This window comes from Protomyctophum bolini (assembly GCF_963924005.1).
Source record: "Protomyctophum bolini genome assembly, chromosome: 2".
Lineage (NCBI taxonomy): Eukaryota > Metazoa > Chordata > Actinopteri > Myctophiformes > Myctophidae > Protomyctophum > Protomyctophum bolini.
The window spans coordinates 18142664-18167382 of NC_137863.1; the positions used below are offsets into that span (position 1 = coordinate 18142664).

At 42.5% G+C, this 24719-nt stretch overlaps 1 protein-coding gene across 7 annotated transcripts in view; it reads left to right on the forward strand.

Annotated features, from left to right (window-relative positions):
• Window positions 1-24719, forward strand: part of magi1b (membrane associated guanylate kinase, WW and PDZ domain containing 1b) — a 241975-nt gene that overhangs the window by 120914 nt on the left and 96342 nt on the right. For all 7 annotated transcript variants that reach the window (XM_080782423.1, XM_080782424.1, XM_080782426.1 and 4 more), the window contains exons 3-4: window positions 18546-18665; window positions 22454-22687. In XM_080782423.1, the coding sequence (XP_080638549.1) occupies window positions 18546-18665; window positions 22454-22687 (354 nt within the window). The remainder of the gene's footprint in view (window positions 1-18545; window positions 18666-22453; window positions 22688-24719) is intronic.

A 24719-nucleotide genomic window follows, 5' to 3' on the forward strand; every position in this document is an offset into this window, starting at 1 on the left:
GTTAAATAGCTCTATATTCTGATAGTAATCATAGCGGTACAGTCTAAATGTGTTTAAATATCTCTATATTCAATCATAGCGGTACAGTCTAAATGTGTTTAAATAGCTCTATATTCTGATTGTAATCATAGCGGTACAGTCTAAATGTGTTAAATAGCTCTATATTCTGATAGTAATCATAGCGATAGTCTAAATGTGTTAAAATATCTCTATATTCAATCATAGCGGTACAGTCTAAATGTGTTTAAATAGCTCTATATTCAATCATAGCGGTACAGTCTAAATGTGTTAAATAGCTCTATATTCTGATAGTAATCATAGCGGTACAGTCTAAATGTGTTTAAATATCTCTATATTCTGATAGTAATAATAGCGGTACAGTCTAAATGTGTTAAATAGCTCTATATTCTGATAGTAATCATAGCGGTACAGTCTAAATGTGTTAAAATAGCTCTATATTCTGATAGTAATCATAGCGGTACAGTCTAAATGTGTTAAATAGCTCTATATTCTGATAGTAATCATAGCGGTACAGTCTAAATGTGTTAAATAGCTCTATATTCTGATAGTAATCATAGCGGTACAGTCTAAATGTGTTAAATAGCTCTATATTCTGATAGTAATCATAGCGGTACAGTCTAAATGTGTTTAAATAGCTCTATATTCTGATAGTAATCATAGCGGTACAGTCTAAATGTGTTAAATAGCTCTATATTCGGTACAGTGTTAGTTTAGTCAATGCCAGCAGTCTCCTCGTCTCTCCAGCTCTTTAGTAAACAGAACATACATTTTTCGGTAGTTGTACCAATTGTGTCCAATTAGAAGAAAGAACTCATACAGAATACAGGATAACCAGGTGAAATTGGATGTGATGAAACAAACCAAATAAGCAGTCTGGACTGGAGGGAGTACTCCTGATTGTGTGATATTGGCAATCCCGCCTGGGTGACGGCAGATTGCTGGGTGAGGGCTGGTGCTTTGGCATGGGGGGTCAGATCAATCAACATATGGAATGAATTCTGTACTGGCCATATATGGAGCGTGTCTTGAGTGTACAGGTTTTGATGAGGTCAGATCAACATAATGGAATGTCGGAACAGGTCAACTCTACGTATATATGGAGATCTAAGGGTGGCACCGGGGGCAGTGTCTAGAGTGTACTGGGTTTTATGCGGTCAGATTAGGTCAGATCAACATATGGAATGAATTCTGCATTGGCCATATATGGAGCGTGACAGACTCCCAAGGCGTGACGGACTGAAACTGACAGCTTTTGCAGGTTTTCATAGTAAACTGCAACCTACAGTCGCAATAGTATAGAGCCGTAACTCTTTTTGTTTTAATACAAATGGTTTTATAACCAGAAAAATATATACGTACATAACTTAAACCACCTGCTCTTGCAATATCTGCAATAGCTTGAAGATCAGGTGTTGTGGGAAAGTGACAATGATGTAACAATGTCTTTGTGTATGGTCGTGGCTGGACCACCATTTTGCTCCTTTTAGCTGTACATGACAGGAATGTCACCACGCCAAATTCATGTCTTCCTCAGGGCGTCAAAATGCGTTATTTATTTTCAGTGAGCAACATGTTAGGCTTTTACTTCTTTCGGAAGTAGAGTGAAACTGTGATAGTTTTCTTTTAAAAGAACAGGTCCCTCAGTCAACAGAACACTATTAAAATAACATGTGGCCACTTTGCCTTGACACACAAAGACAAGTGTCTGGTGCTTCATTACAAATGTCTCTGACTACACCCAAGTTTTATGTCATTATTTACAATGGTGGAAACTAACTAAGTACTTTTAGTATTTACTCAAGTGCAAGTATTACCATGTTTGTAAGCTTGTAGATCTGCGATTTTCAATGGAATATTTATACATTTTATACATTAATAAATGTCTGCCTAATTGAGTAGTTCACCCAAAACTGTACTTATTTTCCATCAATTACACACCTCCACGAAGCCTTGAATTAATGGACATTTTATTGGTTTTGTCCCATTCCATCCTGAGCCAATAATTTGATGACCGGGCCATTGGTCCTCATCGTCATGATTTTTCGACCACGGTCGAGATCGTGGATTTCACAATAACACGCCAGACTTCCCGGTCATTCATTGCCATCCCCAGTTCCTGCTTACTGATGCCTGTGTCCCTGGCGATGACATCAGGGAACGACAGGTGGTCCTACCGGAGACTCTGCCGGTCATCAAATTATTGCAGTGGTTTTCAATCAGTGGTTCCAGGTGGTCCCTAGCTAAATAGAGAGAGTTAGTAACCAAATGGACCCTTATCTGGACCTAGATCTTTAACTCTTGAGAGTTACATTATTGTTAAACAGATCTAGTCTACACAATTAGATAATGTAGAATATTTTTTATTTTGATCGTTTGCCAAAAGCATGGAATTGTAGACAAAATCTTATCCAAGGACAACTAAATATTATTTCGTTTTAGACCTGAGAAGCTAAATCTCAAAAAGTAAGTACTTTGTACTATTACTCAAATACATTTTTAATACCGGACTTGCACTACAATAGGTTATTGATACTTTTACTTAAGTGAAACATGCAAGTACTGTCTGTTGTTTTCTCCTCTCTGAGATATTGCCAGACAGGTATATAGGCGGAGCAATGTTCCTGCGATATTTACCCCTCAAGGCTTGAGGTCCCTGCGGTCAGAAAGAGTTCCGCCTTTCGGTTTGTCTTGCAAACATTAAGAAGTCACTGCTGAACTTGTTTTATGGCATTTAACGCGCTCTGCCATTGTCACTGGTTACATAGTAATATAGCTGTGTTCGTAAACGTCGTCAGAGGTTTATTTAAAAAACAATATATGTTTCACTTTGGACTACTGTAGTTGTAGAAATGTTTCTTTGATTCAACTAATATAGTTTTGTTTTAAAACCGTGACGGCATCGTCATTACACGACGCAGGGAATATAACCTTCCATGCTATTGATCTAGCTGCTACAGTTCATTTTTGTGGAATAAGGTTTCCAAACGCATCTCCTTTCTCCTTTATCCTTTGTCTTGGATTGCAAGGATTTTTGGATACAGCATATCCACCCCAATCTCTTGTTTATAGGTGATAGCACAAACATAATATATTGAAAAGGCTGCCTGTAAACATGTTCAGCCTTTTACCTTTCGGCCTCTGTGGATGTTTTGGAGGCCGCAAAAGGAGGAAGAAACCCGGCACTAATATGAAAGACGTGCTGGAATCGCTCGCACCGCTTTCTAAACCAGACGACCTCAAAGCGAAAAAAGGAGTGAGATTCAAGGAAGATTTGCCCGAGTCTGAACTCCTACAACCTGACCAAGACACTGAACCCGCCTCTGAAGACCAACGTGGCCAAGCCGATGAACTCGACTCCGAACACAAACTTCACCCAGATGACCAAAATGCTGAACTCGACCCCGAACACAAACTTCACCCAGATGACCAAAATGCTGAACTCCACCCCGAACACAAACTTCACCCAGATGACCAAAATGCTGAACTCCACCCCGAACACAAACTTCACCCAGATGACCAAAATACCGAACTCGACTATGAACACGTCGGTGTTCAGAGTCGAATTCGATATTTTGACCCAAATGCTGAACTCGACTCAGAACACAGACCCGACCAAAATGGTGAACTCGACTCCGAACACAAACATGAACCAGATGTCCAAAATGGTGAACTCGACTCTGAACACAAACATGACCCAGATGTCCAAAATGGTGAACTCTACTCCGAACACGAACGTGACCCAGATGAAGTGCTTGAGCCTGTCCAAGAAGAAGAAGAAGAAGAAGTAGCCAAAATGGACCAAGGAGTCGAGCCCGACATCGTCCTTGTGGAGGGAGTTAAATGTAGGTCACATCTGAAATCGCCTGTCAGGTGGAAGCTTCATATGTCCAAAACAGGATTACAAATTTAAAAAAAATTATAAAGTTTGAAACGCGTTTCAAGCTTGTCGATCTGCTACTTCTGATGCTTTTGTGTGACACTGGAGTATGATCAACTAGGGCACTGATTTACAAAAAAGAACACACAAAAAGTTAGAAGTAGGAGATAAGAGGTTTCTGCCCGACAACAACAAAAATTCAAGTCCAGGCCCCAGAGATGCAGGGGTCCCTGGGTGCTCCACAGCTTTGGGGGGGAAGTAAACCCATTTTTCACACATGACTATTTTTAGGTGTGTGTGTGTGTGTGTGTGTGTGTGTGTGTGTGTGTGTGTGTGTGTGTGTGTGTGTGTGTGTGTGTGGCCTCGTTTTGATGTATTTTGTGAACCACAGTGTTAAAAATACATCAGGTTTTTATGCTTCTGATCCGAGCTATTTTCTCTCTCTCTCGCTCTGTTCAGCAGTGGTGCAAAGTACATTTACTCAAGGACTGTACTTGAGTACAATTTAGAATTTTTCTTTTTTTACTTTACTGGAGTATTTCCAATTTGCAATACTTTCTTACACTGTACTTCTACTCCACTACATCTCAGAGGCAAATATTGTACTTTTTTACTCCCAATTATTTGAAAACGTTTTACATGAATCACTTCAGCCCTATTTAAACTTTGTCTATTTTGAAAATGGTCGATTTACAAGCTCACAACGCGACACAATGCGAGCTTGTATAACTGCTATTTTCCAAAAGATTGTATACATTATGATAACTTTTTGTACATTTAAGTATATTTTGATGCCCATACTTTTGTACTTTACCTCGTTTAGACTTTTACTTGTAACAGGCCATTTCTTACATTGCCGTATTGATACATTTACTCGAGTAGAGAAATGTAGTATTTTTTTTCTCCACCACTGCTGTTCAGCCCTCCTCCAAAGCTGACAATCTGAGAATAATCCCCCCTCCCACCCGGGGTCTTTCATCACGCTTTGCAGTAGATGTTTCAATAATAGATAATTGAGTTGTGCAGTCACTTCGGTCTTTTTCTTTTTTATAATGTCATCATGCCCTCAAATCTAATCTCATGATGCCATCCTCTAGGCTTGGTGAAATGTCACCGGCCTCAGCCGGAGTCTATTGTTGCTGCTAGAAGGGCCGAAGAAGCCCCCTGAAATAGTCCTGCCTTCAATTAAATAATAGATGATGGGGGTGTTTTGGGTTTGTCTGCCAGTGCACATTAGCTGTGCTAGCAATTGGGAAGAGGTTGCGGCCTCCTATATCGTCGGGCTAGAAACCTCTTATCTCTATATTTTAACACCCCTACTTGATCACTCTACAGCCGTAGTTCTCAAACCTTTTCATGTCAAGGACCCCCAAAATGATACTCATTAGCCTGCGGACCCCTCCATTTGAAAATGTATGCCCAAGGACCCCCATAAGAGAAGATTTTCACGGCTCCAGCAGTGATTTTCAACCTTTTAATTTCATTTCACGGTTTGACCTGAATTAGGCTACGCTACGGTCTCCTATTTAATGGCATTTCCATCTCTGGGACCCCAATGTATATTGTAAAAGTTAATTTAACTCAGAGTGTACAATGGTTCCATTTGTACACTTTCTGAGTTACAGACCTATAAGGGTCCATTTGGTTCCTAACTATCATTTAGCTGGGGGCCCCCTGGAACTCTCTCAAGGACCCCTAGGGGTCCCCGGACCCCACTTTGGGTGTCTACAGCATCACAGAAAAGCATAATAGGTAGCAGATCCGCGAGCTGGAAGTGGAAACAGGTTCTGGATAGAGATAGAGAGACCATGCAGTAACTATTTAGCATAATAAAACACACTATTTCATGTTGACAGTAGACTAAACAGCATGGCCGGTAGTCTATGTGAGTAACTTGTTCCATGTGAGACGCACACCGTTTCCACTTTTTGATTTATTTCCATAACAGAAATAAATGCGCTTGCTATTTGTTCAAATAGATATGGGAGAGGAGAGCAGCCGCGTACTAAGATGCTAGCCCTTGGTCCCCGTTGTTTAGGTTTTCAATTTCATGGGTGTTTCCTGCTACACTGAGGGACAAAACACAGCCTGTGTAAGATCTCGGGCTAGCGCTGTTGATTATGTTATGGATTCTCTGTATCGCTTCTGAACCCATTAAGACCTGAGGCCGATATTACAAATGCCTTCTAAATCATCAGTTCTCAAACCTTTCCGTGCCAAGGAGGACCCCCAACGATATGTATTTGGCCGTAAGACAAGCTTTTAGACATACTTAGCCGTTTACATTTGCCACCAACGGCAGCAAAACAAGCGTTGTAATCGTTTCTAACAATCCTGTTTTGAACCTTCTAGTTCTGGTGAGATGATCTGGAGTGATTATGGTTCCGTATTGATCTTCTAATGAGCAGAGCAAATCAGTAGACAGACTGAGAAGGTCACAGTGAGTTGTGCAACCAGTCGCTCTCGGGGCTATTGATTGGAGTTTCAAGGACATCATGTAACTGAATGCTTTTTTTTGTATGTAGGTAGAAGAAAGGGAAGGAAAAGATGCCAAGGGAAAGTGGTGGTCGCATGATCCAAGGCTATACTGTCGGCTGTGGGAGGAAGGAAAGAAACAGTAGGAAACGAGACCGAGGAAAGAAAATGCCCACGCGTTTGGGCATTCGTCAGGGAGCTGTGTATATGCACATACAGTACATACAGTAGCCTACAGTTCCAGGATGGATACAATTCAAAGGAGCTTTATTGGCATGGGAAAACATGCATACAGTGTAGTATACACAGTGTAGTAGTATCTCTCTCTCTCTCTCTCTCTCTCTCTCTCTCTCTCTCTCTCTCTCTCTCTCTCTCTCTCATTGCTGGAGTAAAAAGGTGGTGGCTCAGCATTCTGCTCTGTCTGGTCTGTCTAGAAGAGAGAGAGAGAGGGAGAGAGACAGAGTGGCGCGCTATTGCTACGTAGGTGGGCATCATTTGTGTTTTATATCGTTCTTTATTTTAACATTTTGTGTTTTTGGGGGGCGCTAGCCCCTCAAAAGTACATGGCTTTTGGAGATCATGGCATGTGGCAGCCAAGTCTACAGACATTTTAATGTCATTTACAGCACTTAAGTTATGACGTAAATCGTTTGCCAGCCAAGTCTATGGACCATAATGTTTGTTTAGGGCATTAAATGACACGTGGCTGATATAGAGTGGGCGGCTCTTTTTTTTTATCTTGTAAATGAACGCCTGACTTGATCATACTAAGCATCACACAAAAGCATCAATAGTAGCAGAATGTAACGTCTTTGTAGATCTGCTACTATTAGCCATGTGTTTTTATTTGAATCTTGAAAAAAGTAACAGTTTTGGACATTGAATTTGGACTTCCACAGACGGAGACCAGAGAGAGAGGGGGCCGGTTCACCAATTTGAAGACACGATACTAATTTTCACAGTGTTTTATAAGCACACAATTATGTTCCAGAAAAATTACAGATTTGTTTTCGCTTACACAAATCCAGTATTTTCTTTCTCTTTTAATTTGTAGCCAATTTGACTGAAACTCTTTTTTCTTAATCAATTCTCTTACAAAGATCCTGTATTTTCTTCTCTTTTTTTTTTACATGTCCTCTGCTGTTTGCGTCACGATTCAAATAGCAATTTAATCACATTTTAAATTGTCACCAGTTTGAATTAATTTGAATCAATTCACGATGTATGTTTACATGCCTAGTTGCAACACAGACAGACTGCTGTGGACAGACTTCTGTAGTGTGGACAGACTTCTGTAGTGTGGACAGACTGCTGTGGACAGACTGCTGTGGACATAGGTTGATCTCTTTTATCACTCTGTTTCTCTTTCACTTCATGCTCTCTTCTTCCTCTCCTCACTTTAGTCCCTTCCCCATACTTCTCCCCTCTCTCTCTCTCTCTCTCTCTCTCTCTCTCTCTCTCTCTCCCCATTTTTTCCCCCACACATAGATCATTTATGTGTTTTTTCTTTGGCCAGGTCCTCGTACTGTGTGTGTGTGTGTGTGTGTGTGTGTGTGTGTGTGTGTGTGTGTGTGTGTGTGTGTGTGCGTGCGTGCGTGCTGCACAGAAGTGAGCAGAGAGTTATGAAGCCGTAGCAGACAGCAGTGTGGGCTGTGTCATCATTAGAGGACAGACCAGTGTATCTCCCTGGTCTGCTCTGCTGCTATCCTCCTGTCCTGTCCTCACTGGGAACATCCCCCGGCCCACAGCAACCCAATAAACCCAAAGAAAAGAGACGAGGACAAAGTTTTTCAGCCCAACAACGACCCCTTAGCTGAGAGAGAGAGAGAGAGATGAATCAGGGACACCCACTAGATTCATGTTTTCAGACATGTAAGTAACGACCTAAACCCTCAATACTTTGTAAACTTGACCTGGCTCGGTACTTGGTACTTGGTCACTTCTTTCCCTCTACGCAAAACCTCTTCACTGAAAATAGCCATCTACAAGCTCACACACATTGAGTGAGCCTGAGCTTATAGATCTGCTATTTTTGGCTAATGTTACGTTCCTGTTGAGCTGTGTGAGGTGATGGTGACTCCCAAGTTCTATGTAGGTTGTTAGGTTGTTTTAGGTGGTTCCTTTATCTTTTTGCAACGCCCACACCCCCCTTCTCAGCTGGTAGAGACTTTTAGACAGAGCCAAATCGAGAGCCAGCGAGTGCTAGACAAACTCCCTCACAGCTGATCTCCAAGGCACAATTGATGGCTGGGTTATGCCAACTCATAGCTTCAGATGTCTCTCTCTCTCTATCTCTCTCCCCCCTCTCCTTTGGAGGTCAGCATTCAGAAGACCACTGCTTCTAAATGTCATTCTGTGCATTCAATCCCCACCGTGAAGATCACTGTGAAGGACTCTCTCTCTCTCTCTCTCTCTCTCTCTCTCTCTCTCTCTCTCTCTCTCGTTCACTCTTTTTCTTGCTGTCCTTTCACAGATTGGTCAATAGAGCTTTTTGTGGAGGCGGGGTAGTGAATTAATTAGCCCCCGATAGCAATGACACCGTCTTTGCGATATGGGGGCTGAGCCAAAGCCTCTTGCTATTTTAACTCCCCGCTTTGAAATGCTAGGCCACAATTCCACTTCTAATTTGTTTCACTCTGGGGCAGCTAGAAGTGGTGGTGGTGGTGGGTAATCAATGGCCGCTTTTGTGTGGGAGTTGGAGATGACTTTAGGCTGAAGGCTTTGGCTCATCCTCGGCCCTGAGGACTCTCCAAGGTGGACAACTCTTCCACAGTGTAAGGACTCAGGCGCCGGGGAGTGAATGAGCCGGCTAGCTGAATAATTCGGCTTGTTTTGATAGACTTCAGACCGCTTATGTCTTATGACTTTGAATCGATTTTCCGCTCGGCGGCGAGGAAGAAGGACGAGGCGTCTGGCCACGTGTAGAGAGGTTGAGAAGCCTGCCAGTAAATCATGAATGTTAGCACCGTGCGTGCCGAAAGTCAGCAGCTCCCTTCCTCCTACCTTCAGGAATCAGGAGTGTTCCTTTAACTCTGAGTTACAGATTGTCTCCGTCGGGTAGAATATATACACATGTGTCCGACCAGTGAGTCTTTTGCTGCGTTCACACGGGCAGATGCAAAGATGCAGTCTACATTTCATGGTCAATGGAAGCCGCCAGTGACACAGTGACATGAAGATACGAGATTCATCCAATGTTTGTAGCTGCTGCAATAGCTACAAAAAAAACATTGAGCTGGTTTAAACTTCAGATACAAAGACACAAAGCTACAAATACGCTTTGTAGCTTTGCATCTTTGCATATTGTGCATCTGCCCGTGTGAATGCAGCAATCGTGTTGGGGCCTTTGTCAGAGTCAAGATTGAAAAGCAAGATACGCGATCTCCGGTTTACTTCCCATATCTGCATGAAGTGGGCGGACACATTATTAGGAATCCGGAAGAATGTTGGAGTCTATTCATTTCAATGGAAGAATGAATGTGAACACAGCAGTTCTGAACCATTCTTTAGCTCCATGGTTTCTGTAACTAAATATTGGACCTGATCGTCACAAGGCACACAATATGTCCAAGATGTTATGGTGACAAAAATGGCTGTTTTTCTCTTTTCTGATTTTGAGGGGCTATATACAGGTTCAAACGCCATTGACAATGAAGGGAAAATGTACATCATCTTGTCCCTAACACAAACGTTAAATCCCATTAACAATAAAGAGAATTTAATGTTTGTTTGGACACCGTTTGTTTTACATCATCATTACATCACCTAATAATTACATCACCTAATCACCTAATCATAGCAACATTCCCTCCCCGATGTTGTAAGATGATCAGAAAGCCCCTCACTTCACGCAGGTGTGATTTTTCCCCCCATAAACTTCGGGTTCAGGCCTTTGTCACTATTCGCCAATAGAAGTCTTAAGTGCTGCCGTTGGACTGGCCCCATGAAGTGAAGAGAGTTGTCGTAACTCTGTCTTACTCTATGGCTCTGGTCAGTCCTTGTATGCCCATAATGGAGGGCTGTATATGCATGACCCCTTTTGTGACGACACATTGAGTTTAGGCAACACCATCCATGGGCGTAGCTGCATTGGGAACTCCTTATATGGTTATGGCTGAGTCATGGCGTCACGAGGGTGACGTCAGAGGTCCGCCCGCCAGCCTGTCCTCCCTGAAGTCAATTTTAATCTATTTTGTTGCGGGAACCCCTTTTGGCATTATGTTATGCTTTATCTATTGCAAAATAGCAGATCTACAAGCTCATAGCGCGCCACCGAGTCACGCGCTATGAACTTGTACTACTTGTAGGTCTGCTATTTTTGAAAAATCGAAGAACAACTGACATAGAAACATAGCTTTTTCAGAAAACTGTCACTTTCAAACAGACATTTTTAGAATCTGATCTCAGGTCAAAATGGATAAGCAAATTCTAGCAGTACTTTCTAGCTACTTTTGTGTGACGCAGTGGTATGATCAAGAAGGGTGTTGATTTAAGGAAAGACTGCCCAACAGCAACGTGAATGGATAAATGAACACCGTGGATTTGACTGGGTAGCTGACAGCAAGACCGATCGCACATGGAAGACAGGGCCTTGTGACAGCCGAGTGATGGAGTGGACATTTCTGCATGCCGTTGGTGCCTGTCGGGCACAGAAACCTTGTCATGTAATCTCCATATTTCAACTTCTGTATGTCTTTTTGCACAGATGAATGCCCTGCTACTCACTGAGTCACACAAAAGTGTCACACAGAAAGTACAGAATTTAGCAGATCCATGAGTTGTGAACTTGTAGATCTGCTGTTTTCACTACTTTACAATGTGTTTTTAATGATACTAAAAAAGGTTTTGGTCCCATCACCAACGATGTGCATGTGTTTTTTCGTAAATGAACGCACCACTTGGTCATACTACAGCATCAAAAGTAGCGGATCCACAAGCACAAAAGTTTCAGCTTGCAAATCTTCCATACGTTTGCTGTTTTCTTTTTTTAATCCTGAAAAGTAACAGTTTTGTGTGTGTGTGTGTGTGTGTGTGTGTGTGTGTGTGTGTGTGTGTGTGTGTGTGTGTGTGTGTGTGTGTGTGTGTGTGTGTGTGTGTGTGTGTGTGTGTGTGTGTGTGTGTGTGTGTGTGTGTGTGTGTGTGTGTGTGTGTGTGTGTGTGTGTGTGTGTGTGTGCGCGCGCGCGCACTTGCTTGAGTTTTATCCTACCATCTGTGATTTATCACCGGTGTCATTGAACGTGGCTGCGAAACGAGACCCCCTCCCCCTCCCCTCCCCTCGTCAGCCCCACACATCTATTTTTATCAGCTTATTGCTCACCAACCCACTGGAGAAGAGACGGTCAGATTGTGAGATATAGAGCGATAGATGAAGAAAGAGAAGAAATGGAAATGGAAGGTAAAGAAAAGCGGGTAGCCATTTTTGTGTTTTGAATGACTTTCTTTCAAAACATCAACTTTTGAATTCATGATATGTGTCTCGAAGTGTCCCCTGACACTTCGAGACTAGGTTAGGTTTTGGTATTGCTTTACTGAGGTGACGTTTACGAATAAGGCCAGGTTTTGGCATAGTTTCACTGAGGTTACGTTTAGGAATAAGGTTTAGGCATAGTTTTACTGAGGTAACGTTTTTAGGAATATGGTTAGGTTTAGGCATAGCTTTACAGAGGTTAGGTTTAGGAATAAGGTTAGGTTTAAACATAGCTTTACGGAGGTTACAATTTGGAGTACCTGGTGGCGACCGCCGGTTATTCCCTGTGGCCGGGGTGAGCGTGTTTTTGGGGCGAGCCTTCTTGTTTAGGAGTGTCATTAATAAGGCAGTCGTGGAGCAGTCGGGGGCTAAAAGTGTCTTGCTCATGGACACATTTTGACCCATACTGTAATGTGTACAGTATGCTGGGAGGGCCCAGCCACCTTCTGATTACCAGACAGCTTTTCTAGTCTCTCAGCTATGGCTGTTCTTGTCCTTATTATTGCTGTAAGGACAATATTATATTATTATTTATTATTTATTATTTTTTCTACAGCGTCACTCACACTATAGTAGCAAAAGTAGCAGATCTGCATTTGCGATGCGTTTCGAACTTGTCGATCTCCTACTTTTGTTATTTGTATTATTTGAATCCTGAAAAGTGTTGGATATAATGAGGTTTCCTCTCCCCGACATAGATGTTATCATGTTAATAATGCCGTAGGGTACAGGCGAGACGTTATCATGTTAATAATGCCGTAGGGTACAGGCGAAAAGTCTTAACAGTTGCAGTGCCAAGCAGTTAATGGGGGGCCATACGCATAGTGCGAGTTAATTAGGGGATATATAAGTACGTGTTAGGCAAAGAGCGACATGGGGAGGAGAGAGGAGGCCGTAAATAAAGCCAGGAGATGTGACTTTTATTCATCCATTACGCCGGCTAGTGTTGTGTTGTTTCTTGCTCGTCATCTACGCCACCATGACGCCGTTTACCACAGAGGTTGCGTGGTGATTGGCCAACTGTCGGCAGTCATTAACACCACACATGCGCTAGACTAGAGACACACACATAGGCTACCTGCCAACCCCCGCCCACACACACACACACACACACACATATGGCGTGCTCCCGCCAAGGTGCTACTACGAAGCCTCACACTCAACCCCACTGTGTAAATACTGACACAAAGCAAAAGGATACCTCCCACTGACTGTCAGTCAGGGTACCATCCATGTTTAGGTTCACAAACGACAGTGCTTAGGCATTCATTCTTATCAGGCTGTCGAGTGAGACATGATGAAGACACAAAATATTTTCAGATTTTTGGTGAGGACAAATAAAAATTAATTCCTTAAGTATTGCTTAAACTGGGGTCACGGTGGCACAGTCGGTAGTGCTGTTGCCTCACAGCTAGAAGGTCCTGGGTTCGATTCTCACTGGGGACGCTGTGGGCGCTGGGGCGTGTTCTCTCCCCCGAGACATCAATGCCCATACCGGAGGCGGGGTTGGCGAAAGGGACTTTCTGTGTGGAGTTTGTATGTTCTCCCCGTGTCCCCTAGGGTAGGTACCCTTAAAAGAACATGCAGTAATCCACTACCTCCCTCTGGCCAGCCGGGGCGCCTGATAGAGGGGAACTCTATAGGAACTGGTCGGAATTACGTGTTCCTTCCACGCGCTACGTCCGTCCGGGGAAACTCCCCCCATGTCAAGTGAAAAGAAGCAGCTTGGACTCCTCATGACATTCATACACTATGGGTGAAAGAATGGGTTGCAAAATAGTGGATTAAAAATTGAAATTGCTTAAACAATAATTCAAACATTTGGAAGGAAGCCCAAATATCAGTGTTAACAAGCAACCTTACAGAAACCAGAAAATTACTCATGTTATGGCAGTTATGACTCAATGGGCTAGATTTTGAAGGTGCGTTTTACCTATTACAGTAATATGAGCTGGGGGCGTGAGGTATGTCATATTGCAATTTTAAGCATGTTAAGAAGCGCTTTCGACACCCCGTGGAGTGCGCAAAACGGCCTTGAATTAGTCATGGGAGTGTTTAAGGCGTGTTTGAGAGTTACCCAATCAACATGTCCGTACTATTTTCTTTACCAGTCAGCTGATGTCACATACGGAATGCGCACTTTGGGGATCGTTATTATTACATTTCTTCAGGCTGGCACCATAGAAGACATGACATATGACTTTGTCACATTTGGGTTAATTATTCCTATTGCACTGCATGCTGTCACCTTTATGCCTCAAAATAAGTTGTTTCTATTGAGAAACACCAGTAAAATTATATTTTAATTTAAATTATAATTATATTATATTTGAAATGAGTAATGAGTTGAATGCGTGGTGCGTATGCCCGTGATGGTATGGTCTTCGCTCGTAGCATTTTATTGAAGAAGACTTGGATCGAGTGTGATACAGCGTATGAAAGCAAACCTCTCAAGGATTATGGAGATGTTTTTATTTATTTTTAAGGTTGAGAAATGAAATAATTATGGTCGTTTCTAATCTCAACCTTTCAAAAAGAATGGATGCGTCTTTTGCTGGCTGTTGCCATGTCTCATAGAAACAAGTAAATAGGTATATAAAAATAATCCCAAAATAAGCGCATATAACAGGGGTCTGTAACCTATTTTAAATGAAGTGCCATGTTTTTATTTTCTAGATAGTGAGTCTGCTATATCCAGATTAATTTTAATGACACCACATTAAAATAAAAAACATATTTTGATTGTCCACAAATATAAAGTCCTTCCATCTTTTTAAATATTTTCTTGCACATTGTTATAATGATCATTATATATCCGCCTGCAGTCAGAGTTCATAGTTTTAATGAATGAATGTGATTCATTGTGAGCTGGTAGATCTGCTATTTTCAAAAGTAACATTTTAATTACATTTTTGTATTAGCCGTCCTTAAGTTGGGCAAATGCATTAATCTGGGGATCCTTGACATGGGAATGTGCTGTGTGAGGATCACTGGTTTAAACAACATTAGGAGAAACCTTTAGAAACAAGAAAAGCAACCACAACTACCAATATTTACAAGCAACTTTACAGAAAAAGAAGCCGCTTATAATAAACAGACTTGGCAACACTCCAGCAGCTCCCAGAGCCGCTCAAGTGTAAAATCAAACAGTGCTTTAAATTCTTTTTGCGTTTATGAGGTGCCTAGACCCACGTCTAATCGTTATGCGCAGGTCAAGGGGCTTAATAGCAAATTGCGCAAAGCGAAAATAATTAACATATGGACACTCCCACAATGCTAAAATATTCAGCAACGTCATATTCCATATGTGTGTGCGTTCAACACGGGACGATAAGGCTTTCATAATACGATTGTGCGCAGAGCGAGGCCAATTTATGTATTACCACATGGTAAAACGCACCTTCAAAATCCAGCCCAATGAGTCATAACTGGCAGGTGCAACAAGCTCTTTTAGTGGCCGTTTTCTGTCGTTCTTTTGTTAGTTCACTCACTGTGTTTTGTTATGGCTTTCCTGTAGCTCCAGTTGGCACATAACATTAGCTGCTGTTGCCACTAGCTCCGCATTGTGGCGTTCAGGTTTTCATGCCGTTCAGACTCCCATTGGCTTAGGAATCATGACTAGGTCCCTAGTAAGGTCGCTAGGAGGCAGCCAATCAGGACTAGGTCGTGTTTAGAGTCGTCTTTACGGTTGTCCGTAGTGGACGGTGCGTGCAAATGTAGGCCAGGCTGCTTCGCACCTGGCAAAAACAAGCTTGGGGAGAGCCTCTTTCAAGCATAGTGGAACACAGTGCCACTTTGTTGTTGTACAGAAGTAAATACAGTATTTGACAGGCACGGAAACATATCTGTCTTATCCCTATAAAGGTCATTTTATCCCTAAGTGTCGAGACGGGAGGAGGCCGTTTTAGAGTTCGTCCCAGCTGTGTGATACGTCCTGTTGCACGTCGACCCAAGTGATTAAACGGGCTCAATTCAATGGCCCAAACCACACCAATGGGTCGCCATGTAACTCCTCGGTACCGTTTGGTTGCAAGGAGTTGCATGGCGACCCATTGGTGTGGTTTGGGCTTTAGAATCATACCAGTACTTAAATGTAATGGTAAGTGTAACAAAGAGGCCCTTCCTTACCTGTACTTTAGACCTGTGGTTCAAGTCAATGACCCCAACATTTGAGGATATTTGGATCCCCATCAAAATGTTTTGTGCCAGGAATCCCCATAAGATTATATGTTAAAACCTAATACTAAAATAGCAGATGGACAAGCTCGCGGTGAGGCACGAAGTGACACGCTTGTATGACAAGCTTGTATATCTGCTATTATTATCCGCTATTATTGATAGAATTCATATTTGCACAGCACATTTGCACTTATTTGCACAATTATAGTTTGCACAGAAAAGAAAAGCACATACAGTCATGATTGTAATTGCTTATTGAATGAGCATGTTACGCTGTTTCTAGTCTAGCGTGTCCAGACGGTTGCCTCCCACGATTTTCAAATGCTTCTGGTTATACAGTCAGGAGCACGGAAACTCTGATCATGAACAAGCGATAAAGTGGATGTGATGCCTCCTTCCCACTTCTGTTTCGTCTTTACAGTCACGCAAAACCTATCCTAATACGAATCAAAATCACCTAAGCATATATAGCTTGTTGCAGACTCTATATACCATTCAGGAGGTGTGACTCTATATAGCATTCAGGAGGTGTAGTTCCAGACTATATAGCATTCAGGAGGTGTAGTTCCAGACTATATAGCATTCAGTAGGTGTAGTTCCAGACTATATAGCATTTAGGAGGTGTAGTTCCAGACTCTATATAGCATTCAGGAGGTGTAGTTCCAGACTATATAGCATTTAGGAGGTGTAGTTCCAGACTCTATATAGCATTCAGGAGGTGTAGTTCCAGACTCTATATAGCATTCAGGACGTGTAGTTCCAGACTCTATATATAGCATTCAGGACGTGTAGTTCCAGACTCTATACAGCATTCAGGAGGTGTAGTTCCAGACTCTATACAGCATTCAGGAGGTGTAGTTCCAGACTATAGCATTCCAGAGTTTGTGGAATCGTTGTCTGGCTACACAAGGCTACGTTGTTTTCCATTCTGCTGAGCTGGCCACTGAGCCTTATTGTTATTTTGGTTGCTATTTTTACTATTTTGCTATTTTTGTACATTTTATTTTGATGGTAACTGGTGTATAATCGCAATATAAAACTCAAGGGTGGCGTCATCGTGATTATTGGCACTTCAGTCATTTTTGCAGAACATGACAATTGGGTGGTGCATTGAAAGCTGCAATGGATGAATGGTTATAGTTATTGTTTATCATACAGCAGTGTGAATAAGTGATATTTACTTACCTGTGTACTTCATAGAGATGTGCAATGGACTGGGCTTACGTATGGGAGTTATGGATTTGTTTTTTTAATAGTACCCTTGGATGGTAGGATCCTGGCTAATTGGTCCAGCTGAGTATAAAAGCTGCCGGTGGCAAACAGACTCAGTTGTTTGGTTGGTTGGAGAGCTGCTCACCACCAGGCCCCCTGTTTTGATGCTCATCTCTTTCGTGTAATTTTTGGTGTTCGTGTACAGTATAAACAGTATAATACAACTGTTTCTCAATCGTTTTTGTGTCAGCGAACCCAAAATTGATACTAGTTTGGCCGCAGACCCCCATCTGTAAATGTTTTTGTGCCAGAGACCCCCAGAAGAGAAGATTTGTGTTTAAAAAAAATCTGAAATAATTCAAAATCTTAACATTTGAGATTTTTCTATCATTTATTTTTCAAAAATAGCAGACTTACATTGCAGAGTGGCACGAAGTCAGATCTGATATTTTTGAATAGCCAACATATATGGATAAAGTGCTTAAATTGATTGTGATGCTGTACTTACTCGTTTAGCTGGGGACCCCCTCGTACCCCCAATTATATGCTGTCTGTCTGTCTGTCTGTCTGTACAGTATGCCTACAGTTAGTACAGTATGTACAGTATATTCAGTTTCATGTCAAGCACCCCTAAATTATTGTATTTGGTCTGCCAAGGGACCCCATAGAAGATTTGTGTTGTTGAAATGTTTCCAAAAATACGAAAATTGTGCTCACACTTCTGAGCAAGCCTAGCCTGGCTTGGCCAGACTAATATCACTGCGTAGATTAGTCTGGAACTTTGGTGTGGAAGATTTATTTCCAAGGGACTACAAACAGATTCCAACGTCACGGCAAAAAAGTCTCATTTGAGCGAAATAGGGTGAGCGAAATGTAATCGAAACGGAGGAGTGTCAGAACAATCTCACCAGGGATTTATTTCTTCTTCAGATTTGTCTAGTTTCCAGGTTAGAGCCAGCCTGGGTCAGTGCAGCCGGGGCTGTAGTTTCCCCTCTGAGATCACAACAAATCCTCCTTCACATGGCATTGGTACAAGTGTTGCTTCTGGCTTTGCAAGCTTTTCTCACTTCTATACCAGCAGCGCCTTGATGCGGCTCTGCAACCAGTTTTCCTGGCCTTATGAGCCAGGAATCTTTTTGATGTCAAATTCGAAGAACTGGTTTCTAGGTTGTGGCCCCCCGCTCAGAATCGTCCCTCATACAGTAATCTGGCTTGGTTGAAAAAGGCTTATGGATTAGAACTAAACTTGTCCCACCGTCAGCCATTCAGCCTCGGCTCTCTCTAACTCTCCGCCATGGTTCTTGGGTTTTCAGGTACAACCCGCCCACCTCGTGAAGGAGAGCTCCCTGGGGTCGACTACAACTTCCTGTCAGTGGAGGACTTCCTGGAGTTGGAGAGGAAGGGAACCCTTCTGGAGATAGGAACATATGAAGGTAAACATCCAACACGTTCTACAGAGATAGGAACATATGAAGGTAAACATCCAACACGTTCTACAGAGATAGGAACATATGAAGGTAAACATCCAACACGTTCTACAGAGATAGGAACATATGAAGGTAAACATCCAACACGTTCTACAGAGATAGGAACATATGAAGGTAAACATCCAACACGTTCTACAGAGACCTACTCTCCATCATTTAGCTGGGGACCACCAGGAACCCCCTCAAGGACCACTGGTTGTCCCCAGACCACTGGTTGAAAACCAATGATGCAACAGAAAAAACGAACATAGAACTATATTGATATCAAATGGAACGCCACGGTCGAACACATTGTAATTCATGAAGGAAAATGTAATGTACAGAGATGGGAACCTTTTACGTAGTTGTAAAGACCAACTAGAATTGAATGGTTTTTAAATCGACCGCAATGTCTAGCCTGCTTAACACTCATTTTCAATCTATCGTCATATAATTGGTCCTCGTGAATGCTCAAAGACGGTACCATCAGAGTAGAGAGGGTCAGAGAGTTCAATAGACTGCAAAAGAAGCCGTACAATCACATACACATCACAACGAACTGATAAGAACCAGAGTGAAGCAGGCCAAAGGAAAACGCTATAGCGGGGAGGACTAGACTACGTTTACTTTTTGGATACGATGTGCGAAAAAAGGTAAAAATCAACAATATTGGCATTCATTCGCCGGTGTCACACTCTGCCGGCAGCCTACGAAGCGGGACATCAGCTCAGAGACATCGTGCATAAAACCCTTTTTGTTCAATTTATTTGGTTCAAGCCACGGTGCAAAGGATTAGGATCATGTATCAAAAATTCAAAATCAATTCTGCACACACAGAACCTCATTTTTTTGTGACGTTTAACATTCAGAACCACCCTTAAGAATACTGAAATCCAAATAAAAACAAAACAAAATTAAAACGCACAAAAAAAAGGAAAGGAAACATAACGTAACATAAAGAGTACTCGACCTGTAAGCGTCCACTACATTTATGAGTGGTTGCCTCATCTTAAAGAAGCCTTTGCAATCATCATATATGATGTATATGTACGTTTCTCTAAGGGAAGTATCCTTAACACGGTTTCATACCAGTCTGCTATTGAAGGGGTGGATCTTCACTCAATCCATAGCGTACAGATACTCTCATCTCGCAATGTACAGAAGTATTCTAATCAACATAACATAACATAAGATCCATCCATTTTAGATCCATTCACATATAAAGGTAGGCATGATCAGGTGTAGTGTCCGAATAGATACACACATTAGAGAATTAAATGTGATCTTTTTTTTATGCATTTCCATCCAGAGAACATTGCATTCTCCCATTGATGCACCATGTGTGCAAAACACACACGCACGACACATCAGTTCCTAGTACCGTAGTTTGCCGTACCGTAGTATGCCTAATGTACTACCGACTAACGGCTACAACCTACTGTTTTATTAAAACGAGCTGTCTCCTGAGCTGGAAAATAACATTGGTCTCAAAGGACCCCATGGGGCTTTTTGTATTATCTTTTTACCATAAACCTTGACTGTACTGTTAATGAGCATCTTAATGAAGTATTCAATCAATCAATCAGTGTGCAGGAACATCATGTTGTTGTAGTGGCTATCCATTACTACGGCAGTACAGAGGCATTGTTTTTACAATGTTTCCCTTGTTGAGCACAGAATTACGATTGGGTGAATATTTCCAACTCGCGTGCTAATAAATAAAAAGCTGAACGAATCAACTGGTTTTTCTGTGATCTTATCTCTCTCTCTCTCCAAACAACCCTCTGGGACAGTTGGGGGAGGAGGAGAGTCTCATCTCTACAATAGAAGCGTCATCAACACGCCAACCTGCTCAATGTAATCACTGTGTCCATTCACACACATGGAGCTGTTTTCGGTTTAATCGGACATTATGCTGGTTCAAATGAAATGCTGTTTGTTGAAAGGTTAAAGCACTAAATTGTGATGGTAATAATTGCTATACAGTGTTTGTTTTAGTCACACCAGGCTCCCATTCTCTCCACCGCTGTTGCAAATCATCAGCCAATCAGGAAAGAGTACCCATTTATTCATCTTAGATTTTATTCCGGTGTTTTAAAAATGGCTGCTCATTTCTTTGTGTCATCACTTCCAACCCCACTTGTTTATCCTGTATCCTGTGGGTTCTCTATCCTGATTGGATGAAATTGCTATATGCCGATCCGAAAATATCTCTTAACTCAAGGGAGCTGGCAGCATAAAGTCTGTCGCATGTCAGGTCCTACTGAGCCCAACATTGGCGTTGTCGGGGTCCAATCGGGGTCTTGACATGAAAACGTTTTGAGCAGTACTCATAATAGCAACACTCGTTTTTCAGAGAACTGTTAGGATTTAGAATACATTTATAGAATCGGCCTCAAAGTTAAAGTCTGTAAAACGTCCATGCAGGGTTGCCAACTCTTGCGAGAGAAATAAGCCAAACCTCACCTCGCAAAACTAGCCATAACAAGCCCAATCATGTGGCCATATAATCCTGCTGTGAAAAAAATATCTTTCCCGCAACTCTGGGAAAAAGCAGAAAGTTGCCTTGTCAAAATGTCAACACTGGCTCCGTGTCACAGTGCATAGTGTGAATGAGGCTTATGTAAAGCCACAGACTAGAACAGATCACTCAAGCACAGTGAGAAGTGTCACAGTTGGAGCTTGGAGGGTACACAGTACTACACACACCGTCAGCAGGGAACCCTCTGAAGTGACTCAACAGAGTGAACACCACTAAGGTTGTACTCTTGGTAGGGTGTGAGACCCCTGGCCCGTGTGACAGCTGCCTGCATAATAACCTAAACCTACAATCAAATCATTTTGAGGAGTATAGGTAGGTGCAACAGGCTTCTGCATAATGTAATGTAATTATAGATGACATGATACAAGTGAATGAAGTTATGTAGCGTATTTTACTTCACTTTTCTATATTTGTCGCTTTGACTAACACATGTGTTAATCATATAATCCTGACGTGTGTGTGTGTGTGTGTGTGCGCGCATGTGTGCGCGTGCAGAGACGTCCACCCATCTTTCATGATCTTAACGGATTATGATGACGTGAGAGGTCAGAACAATCATAGTTATGTTGAATTTCAGTCAGACACAGGGGGCGTAAAGGTGATTTAACATATTATCCAAGAGTGCACCTCCACCATGTAAAATTGGCTATGTTTTTAAAAGTGTTAAATAATTATAGCGTTCATGTGCGTGAGAGCTGATGTCTTGTGCATAGTGAGTAGTGAAGTACTGTATGACAGTGGTTCCCAAAGTGGGGTCCGGGGACCCCTAGGGGTCCTTGAGAGAGTTCCAGGGGTCCCCCACCTAAATGATAGTTTGGAACCAAATGGACCCTTATGAGTCTGTAACTCAGATAGTGTACAAATGGAACCACATTTGGTTCCATTTGTACACTCTCAGCGTTAAATTAACATTGATTTTACGGAATAAATTGGGGGGTCCCTGAGTTAGAAATGCCATTAAATGGGGGTCCGTAGACTAATTTATGTCAAACTGGTGGTCCTTGAAATTAAATGGGTTGAAAGTCACTGCTAGAGCCATAAAAGTCTTCTCTTATGGGGGTCCCTGGCATAACTTTTCAAATGGGGGTTCATGGGCTAATTGGTGTCAATTTGGGGGTCCTTGAGGTTTGGGAACCACTTCTGTTACATAATTATGAAACTATGATTCAGGCTTTTTTAACCTCCTGTTGTTGTCGTTGTCGTCCTCCTTTAGGTAACTATTATGGGACCCCCAAGCCTCCGGAGCAGCCCCCCGCCGGCCCAGTGATCTCTGGTAGCGGCGGTGATGCCCCACTGGCAGACAGGCTCAACGACAGCCTGTCCACGCAGCAGATCACGCCCCGACGCAGCAAGTCCTACAATGAGATGCACAATGCTGGGATAGGACCCGGAGGAGAGCCCACGGAGGAGGAAGAGGACCTCCTAGAAATGAACAGTAGCTTTACAGGTAACGTCTAGCAATAATTCATTGCATTTTTTTATAGAGCTTTTCCAAATTCTCAAAGCGCTTTACAAATGGTTCATTCATTCATACATTGGGAGGTGAAGCGGCGAACTGTCTACGCCCCTGTCCTCATTTCCCACATTCACACACCAATGGTGGCGAGCTTACACCGACCAACTCATTGGAGGCAATGCAGGGTTCGGTGTCTTGCCCAAGGACACTTCGACATGTGGGCAGGAGGAGCCTGGATTCGAACCGCCGACCCAGGGATCATTGGACGACCTGCTCTACCTCCTGAGCCACAGACCCAGGGATCATTGGACGACCTGCTCTACCTCCTGAGCCACAGTCGCCGCCTGTGTTCAACTGTCAGGCGATGGCGTCGTCGGGACGTAAGAAGTGCGGGACAATATTCGAGATGGAGAGTTGAGTCCAGAGAGTAGGGCATATAGGTTATATTATATAGTTACTGCACGTAGGGCATATAGGTTATATTATATAGGTTATATTATAGGGCATATAGGTTATATTATATAGGTTATATTATAGGGCATATAGGTTATATTATATAGGTTATATTATAGGGCATATAGGTTATATTATAGGGCATATAGGTTATATTATATAGGTTATATTATAGGGCATATAGGTTATATTATATAGGTTATATTATAGGGCATATAGGTTATATTATATAGGTTATATTATAGGGCATATAGGTTATATTATATAGGTTATATTATAGGGCATATAGGTTATATTATATAGCCAGAATGGTCATGGCAGCGAGAGGCAATGAACATTCAGCGGCAGCCAATACACAAAGACGATTGTGCAACAAAATGGGAGCGGTGCTAGAAAGACCGCCAGCGCCTGTCGGAAGAACATTTATAATAAATAGACTAGTTATTCCCCAATAGTGCGGGGACATTCAGACCCAAATGAGCCCCTCTCCTATGGTCCCGGGTAGCTTATTCCCCAGCTCAAAATATTTTATTCCAGATCCCCATCTGAAAATATGTTGTTCCAGGGACGCCCCAGAAGCAAATATATGAGTTTTACGTTTGCCGTGAAAGAATATCTATTCAAAGATTTGCTCACATTTGCACTTTTTTTTTTTTAAATAGCCGATGTACAAGCTCGATTTGCTATTTTTCAATAGCTAAAGTATTAAATAATGGTTGAAAGTGGTTAAAAGCTAAGGTGACACAGATACGTTCGAGATCTTAATAGGTAAAAAGTGTGTGTATGCGGTAGAGTGGCTCACAAGTCACAACCTCAGCCTGTTGCCGTGAATATCTCCCCCGAGCTACCCGTATACGGAATTCCCGTTGGCTTATCATGGTTAATTGGCTTTCCACGCGTGAGACACATTTTCAAGATTTTTCTAAATTAACAGATCTACAAGCTCATAGTGTGCGGCATGTGACGTGCCGTGAGCTTGTATCTGCTACGGGTGCTTTCCTGGCCTTTAATGGATTAAGACCATTTTTCAAATAAACATATACATTTTAAACACTTTAAACAACATAGCCAATTTTACATGGTGGAGGTGCACTCTTTCCTTAGTGCCCACTCTGCTTGTATCCGTTTCAACCATCCAAAATCCTGAGGAGTCCCCCCAGACAACAACATCTGGACAGGGACAGATTAGAGTGGGAGGAGGAGGAGGTGGAAGGAGAAGACCAGAGGAAGAGAGGTAGTAGAAGGAAGGGAAGAGGGAGGGGCCGACCGGTCAGGGGTGACAAAGGGAGAGAAGGAGAGGTCTGGAGTTTGAAGAGGAACGGCAGACAGACGGTGCAAGAGGGAACAACGGAGGCTAGCCTAAGGTGGGGCGGAATTATCTTATCGTTTCAGAGGCCTGTAGTAAGCCGTGTGCGAGCGAATGACAAGGTGCGGGAAAACGGGAAGGGGGGGAGAGAGGACTGTTGCTGTGTTGAAAGGAAGGGTCTGCACTCTGCAGAAGCAGCGGGATACAAGTGGTTCTTTGTGCGGTGAGTCGAGTGGTCTCTGGGTTTGTTCTGCACATCTGCCC